The sequence below is a fragment of the Gallinula chloropus genome, assembly GCF_964237585.1.
Source record: "Gallinula chloropus genome assembly, chromosome: 1".
Classification (NCBI taxonomy): Eukaryota; Metazoa; Chordata; class Aves; order Gruiformes; family Rallidae; genus Gallinula; species Gallinula chloropus.
In genome coordinates, this window is record NC_140085.1 from 113,277,207 (window position 1) to 113,283,684 (window position 6,478).

General features: G+C 45.8%; 1 protein-coding gene across 1 annotated transcript; it reads right to left on the reverse strand.

The window, feature by feature from the left end:
- Window positions 1-418: 418 nt before the first annotated feature.
- Window positions 419-1,093, reverse strand: LOC311199684 (claudin-8-like; the record flags this gene model as incomplete). Its single annotated transcript, XM_084273818.1, has 1 exon — window positions 419-1,093. The coding sequence occupies one exon, from the start codon at window positions 1,091-1,093 to the stop codon at window positions 419-421; it is 675 nt and encodes a 224-aa protein (XP_084129944.1).
- Between the last annotated feature and the right edge of the window lie 5,385 nt (window positions 1,094-6,478).

Below are 6,478 nucleotides of genomic sequence, written 5' to 3' on the forward strand. Positions count from 1 at the left end.
TATCTTGTCCTTATTCACTGTTATCCCCTCTTTCCCAGGCAGGGGAAAAAAAAGACCAAACCACAAAACCACTGCTTAACTTCCCTCTTCTTTGCAATAGGCCAGAATCTCATATATGGTTTTTCATATTAAAATAAAATGCAACCCAAAGCAAAGCCACACACAACCCAAAAGCTATTCCAGAATTCTATTAAAATAATATAGAACATTCACCTTTCCATGCATTAAAACGGTCTGTGCCGCAGCACTTGCTACAGGCAGAGCCCACTGAGGGGTAACTGCAGCTCCAGGACACAGTCCCAATGGTAGCAGCTACAGGGCAGAAGGACAGGCAGCTTCCTAGCTGCCCTTCTGTGCAGAAGCTGAAATCCATCCCGGCAGACTGAATGCTTGAAAACCAGGGAAAGGCAGGAGGCATCTAGACGTACTGACTTTTGGAGTAGGAGCTTCCTGTCTTCCCGTGCAAATCCTGGCTGTGAGTGGAATAGTGGGTCGGTGTGGAGTATCCGTAGCTTCTGGTTTTCTCACAGCAGCGGCAAAAGCAGCAGAAAATGGCTCCAGCGGCAATGAGGCAGAAGGCAGCCACCCAGCCCAGGTAGAGGGCCTCTCCAAGCTCCCTCTTCTGTGCAACGTTGACCACAGGGTTGTAGAAGTCACTGATGATGGTGTTTGCAACCCAACAGACTGGAACGAGCTCAAGAGCACCTGAGAAGATGAAGAGGACCCCAGCCATCAGCATAATATAGCCCTTGGCTTGCCAGCTGCTCTGCGCACACCGTGTGCACTTCATCCCAATTATGGCAACTACGAAAGCGAGGAACGCGAGCACTGACCCAGCACACATCAGCCCTCTGGATGCCTGCAGGTCCGGCGAGAGGGCCAGCACGGAGTCGTAGACCTTGCACTGCATCCTGATGTTGGCTTGCCTGACGCAGTGCATCCACAGGCCTTCCCAAATGGTCTCAAACACGATGATGTTGGTCTCGATGAAGGCAGACACCCTCCACTGAGGCATGCCTGTGACAGCAAATGTCCCGATCATGCCAATGCCGCCAACGAGCAGCCCAGCAATCTGCAAAGCAGCACCGACCATTTTGCCTTTGCAAGGTGAGCACACCTCAGCGGGTTCCCTGAGCCAGGCACACGCTGTTGGCAAAAGAAAAGGAGCAACTTTTTTTCCAAAGTCGTTGTCCCTTGTACAAAGAAAGTTTCAGAGTCGGTCTGCACAACTTTAAATGAGCTGAAATCTGGCACAGACTACCTGGGACTTGGCTACACCTTCGTCGCCTTTGTAATTCCCCCGCCACCACTGACTCAAAGAGGCAAACTGAGCAATCAAGTGGAACAACTTTCCAAAGCAAGAGGAAGGACAGGGTGTGTGTAAACCAGCAAGACCCACTTAGGACAAATGCACCTCCTGAGGAAAATGCTTTGCATTGAAGTGAGTTACTTAAAACATTTTAAAAAAAGGACCCCCTAACCTTAACTCCAGCTACTGCCTACAGGTTTGCCTGTGCTAAGGAGATGGACTGGTCTCTGCAGGGAGACTTAGGTGTGCGCTGGTGCAGTTACTGAAGCTACTGCACTGAGTGAGCGAGAATATTCTGCCTCGGTGGCAAACTGCCAGGAGGAAAGCAGAGCTGCTGTCCCTGCCACGGGGCCTCTGCTCCCGAAAGTACTTTTGTTCTGAAGCTGGAAGGAGAGTACCGCAGTGATAGGATCGAGGAACAAAGGAAATCAAAAGGATCAAGTAACTCTGAACCTCAAACAGTTCTGCAGAGGATAATCAAAGCTGTGAAAGACCATTTAAAAGGTAGAAAGGAACAATGAGAGACCTCAATCCTGCTAATACCTGTACGCATATATAGCTTTATGCATTTCTGTTGCTCCACGGAGTGTTATGGGAATAGGCAGGCTTCTGGAGATATCCACATGCTTACATGACTGTACAATCGTCTCTACAGAATGGTGATTTAAGCTATGTAGCAAATTGCTTTCCTGTGCAAAAGAGAACCCGGCAATTACCCTATGGTGGAGTCTAGCGCAATGGAAAGCATTTGCTCTCCAAGACTTATTACAGCTATCCATGTACAAACACATACTTTAGAAAACCATCACTTTAATAAGAAAAACCCCAACATTTAAACATAATAATTATGGAGAGCAGGTGAACTTGTTCATTCAAAAGTTCTTGTGTTAGACAATCCTAGAAAATGCCAAGTGAAGAAATTTGGAAAAGTCAGCACCACAGAAACCACAGTCAAAAATCTAGAAAAGGAAAAAAAAAGGCATGTAACAGCAGATTTTTTTTAAAAATTCATATAGCTACTAATGTATTTATGAAATATTCAGCCTGATTTCTGCATGTGCCTTAACATGGAAAATAATAAATTAGACATAAACTAGGATTTTTTGTTATAAAGTATTACTCCATATGTTAAGACAAAAGCTAATTTCTTACACTGTAAAATACCAATTTAGGATACAATTAGCTAGATACTGAAATACTAGTCTCCTGCTACTCATTTGAACTTTCTTGGCTCTATTTCTTTTCTTGACATTTATGTATCTCCAACACTGGAAAGTAAATGCAAAAAAAAAAAAAAAAAAAAAAAGAGAGAGAACAGTGCAGTGCTAAATATGCCAGTTTGTTGTCATATCAAGATAGAAAAAAGATAAAAGTCCCACTTCAGTGTGGGTGTGGGAGTGTATGTAAAACTGTGGTTACAAGACAAGGGAAAGTAAAAAACACTCTACAAATCTTTCCACACTCAGTTTGGCTTTCACATCCACCTGCTTTCCCAACCACTGCAGCAGGCTGCTGCTTATAAAGACATGCTGAAAGGATGAAAAGCAGGTAACCTCTTATTTCTGCTTCTGGTCCCTTGAGCCCTGATTTGTGGCCAGACCACTTTCCATTATGCCCTTTTGGTTTTGTTTATCTCTCTGAAATCAAACCCACTGTCGGCATGCCTTTCCTAACACAAAGGCACTGAAAGCCTTTCCCTGAAAAGTGCAGTTAGCCTAATGGCAGCTCCAAAAGCGTTTTAAGGGATAACGAATTGAGCAAGAGTCTTGATTTTGGGGTTGCTCCAAGTTCTGTGGTGCTCAGCAGTATCTGATCCCACTGCAGCTACACTGCCTGCTCTGCGTTTCTCCTGCCACAAATTTGTATTTGCAGTTGTGGCTCCTGCTTGCCATCAGCAAGCCTCCCCTGGCAGTTTGAGCCCCTTTTGCCATGACTGCGAGCAAGGCAAGGGAGGGGCCCCTGTAGCCTCCTGGGTTAGGGGCTGTGACTGCTGTAAGAGCAAAGGCCCATGTTGGTTTGTGACTGCCCTCAGGCTTTGCACTCTGCAGCCTCGTGCCCCCGTGCCCTGCTGATCTTCTTGCCTGTGCTGGAGCAGATGGAGACATGCAGAAGACGCTGTGACCCGCATTGGAGCAAGCCTCTGCCAGCACATGCAGCCCATGGAGAGAGACAGAGAGATGAGAGAGAGATAGATCCATGCCAGTGCGAGTTTGCTGGGGGGAGGCTTGTGACCCTGTGAGGACCAGACTGGAGCAGTCTGGGCCTGAGAGACATTCTATGATTTATGACTGCACCCCATAGCAGTGACCCACACTGGGGCAGCTGGTGAAGAGCTGAAGCCCTGTGGGAAAGGACTCATGTTGGAGAAGTTTCTGGAGGACTGGGACCCCATGCTGCAGCAGGGAAAGGGTGTGAGGAATGCACCCCACGGCTAAGAAGGAAAATAACTCATGAGGAACTGAATGGAACCCCCATTCCCCGCCCCCCCAACCCATGCCACAATCTGGGGGAAGAAGGGAGCAAAACCATGACTAAAGTGAAGCCTGCTAAGAAGGGAGGGAGGAAGAGGTGCTTTAAGATCTGGTCACACTTCTCACTACCTGACTCTAGTGTCACTGGGTGTGCAATGAAGTGTAATAAATTAGAAAGGTTTTTTCCTTTATTCTGTGTTGAGCTGGTTGTGCCTGTGACACTGATTGCAGAATGATCTCTCCCTGCCCTTATCTTCAACTCCTGAGCCTCTCAAAATATATTTCCAGATGAAAAGGGGAGTGATGGAGTGACTTTGGTGGGCGTCTGGCCTCCAGCTAGGGTCAAACCACCACAATGAGCCTTACCTGCTGGCTGGGCTTAAACCACAATATTTGAAGAGGCCACACTAACTATTGACATAGGAACTGTATAGACTGCTATAGCATGAGAGAGTCTGTATCTGCATAACTAAGATCACAATTTGCTGCTTTGTGTGCTACAAACTAGTCCTGTTAGAGCGGTAAGTGGTGGGGGTCTGGGTACAGGACTTTGGGAAAACCAAGTGGGGAGAATTTCTTGGATGACTAAATTCGTAGAATCACGGAATAATTCAATTTTGACAGAGCCCCTGGCTGTCATCTAATCCAATCCATGTTTGAAGCTGTGCCCTTAAAGTCACGAGGCTAAGAACCCAATCAAGGTCCATTTCAGTCATCAAAAATGTCCTGAAGGTTTCTTGAGGGAAGAAAGTTGTTAAATCCTGTTCCCCTGAGAGCGAGACAAGGAGAATTTTGACAAAAGACCATATATGCAAAGCATTTCTCTGCTAAAATGGATTTAGCATATTAAATATATAATAATATCATTATCATTGCATGGCTTTGCAGCCCCTCGGTTGCCACTCAGACAGCAAAGAAAAAGCTACCAGCCTATAGCAGAACAAATAAACAAGCACTTTAATAACATATCAGTAGGTAAACACAAATGTGATACAAGCAGCAGGACTGATTTTTTTTAGAGACTACTGAAGTTCTAATTTACAGGACATGGAAAATAATTAGCTGAGCAAATATAATTTAACCACGTTATTGATTAATTTACAAAACCATTAAAGCTCCCATATAAATTCATGGTAAGATTGTGCCTGCGTCAAGGATTCAGTATTTGCACATGCTTGGAAGGATTAAATTTTAGTGGCTTATCTTGCTTAAAACCATTTTCAGAAGGAAATGTGGGGAAATCTTATTTAGCATTATGGATTGCATCTGCTTATTTACAATTAAAACACAGGAAGGGGGCAAGTCAAGAATCTCATTATTCATTCTTCTCTGTATTCAAACATGCCATTTTGTTGTGGGGAAATACCAGAAATATCTGTGACTAGCTAATCACATTTCACTGTTGGCCACAGGATCCTATTATTTTTTTAAAAAACAAATATGCACATATGTAGTTTAACCTTCTCTTCTCCTCTCTTCTCTTTTTCTTCCCACTTTGTTAAGGAATTAATATCATGTAATAACAGAATCACTAAGTTTGTAAAAGTCCTCCAAGATCATCTACTCCAACCATCCCCCTACCACCTGTATTACCAACTAAACCATGTCCCTCAGTGCTTCATCCAACCTTTTCTTGCACACCCGGAGGGACGGTGACTCCACCACCTCCCTGGGCAACTCGTTCCAATGCCCGAACACTCTTTCTGAGAAGAAATTTCTCCTAATTTCTAACCTGAACCTCCCCTGGCGCAACTTGCAGCCATTCCCTCTTGTTATATCACTGCTCATCTGTGAGAAGAGGCTGACCCCCAGCTCACCACAACCTCCTTTCAGGGAGCTGCAGAGAGCAGTAAGGTCTCCCCACAGCCTCCTCTTCTCCAGACTAATATTCCCTCAGCCACTTCTCATAAAAGACTTGTGTTCCAGGCCATGCACCAGCTCCGTTGCCCTTCTCTGGACATGCTCCAGGGCCTCTATGTCTTTCTTGCTCAAAACTGAACCCAGTATCCAAGCTGCGGCCTCACCAGAGCAGATCACCTCCCTGGCCCTGCTGGCTACGCTATTCCTTATACAAGCCAGGATGCTGTCGGCCTTCTTGGCCACCTGGGCACACTGCTGGCACGTGTTCAGGCGAGTGTCAACCAACACCCCCTGTATCAAGCCTCTCTGTCTGACCCATGCATTTTCCTGCTCAGTGTGCCCATCTCTGCCCTCTTCCCCATTCTCCAGAGCAGGTAAGTCAGCTACAGACACCTGCTGTTCTGCGTTCTTGGTGAATAATGTGGACTCAAAACAACAACAGCACTTCCTGAGCAGAAAGTTTGTAACATTTCAGGACCAAAATGTTTGGTTGGTCTGCCTGTTAGCTTCAAACAGGATCCCATGGTCAAGACACCTTCCTTCCCTGTCTCTTAGACACTTCAGTAGCACCTTTCTCCAGTAAATCCCCTTGTGTGAGAGCAAGAAGTGATTTCTCACCCTTTTTCCATGGCTTTTCTTCTGAATACTGCTTGCTGTTCGGGGAGGAGTTGAAGTGAGGTGATAACCATGTGATTAGCTCAGGTGTCACTTGGTTTCATTTCTCACAGCTTCTCTGGGAACCTGCTGCTTCTCAGTGGGAAAGTACAGCCCCCAAGTCCTTGTCATGACCCCTTTCCAGCCACCACAGGTGTTTTGGAATAAAATACACCAGTGAAAT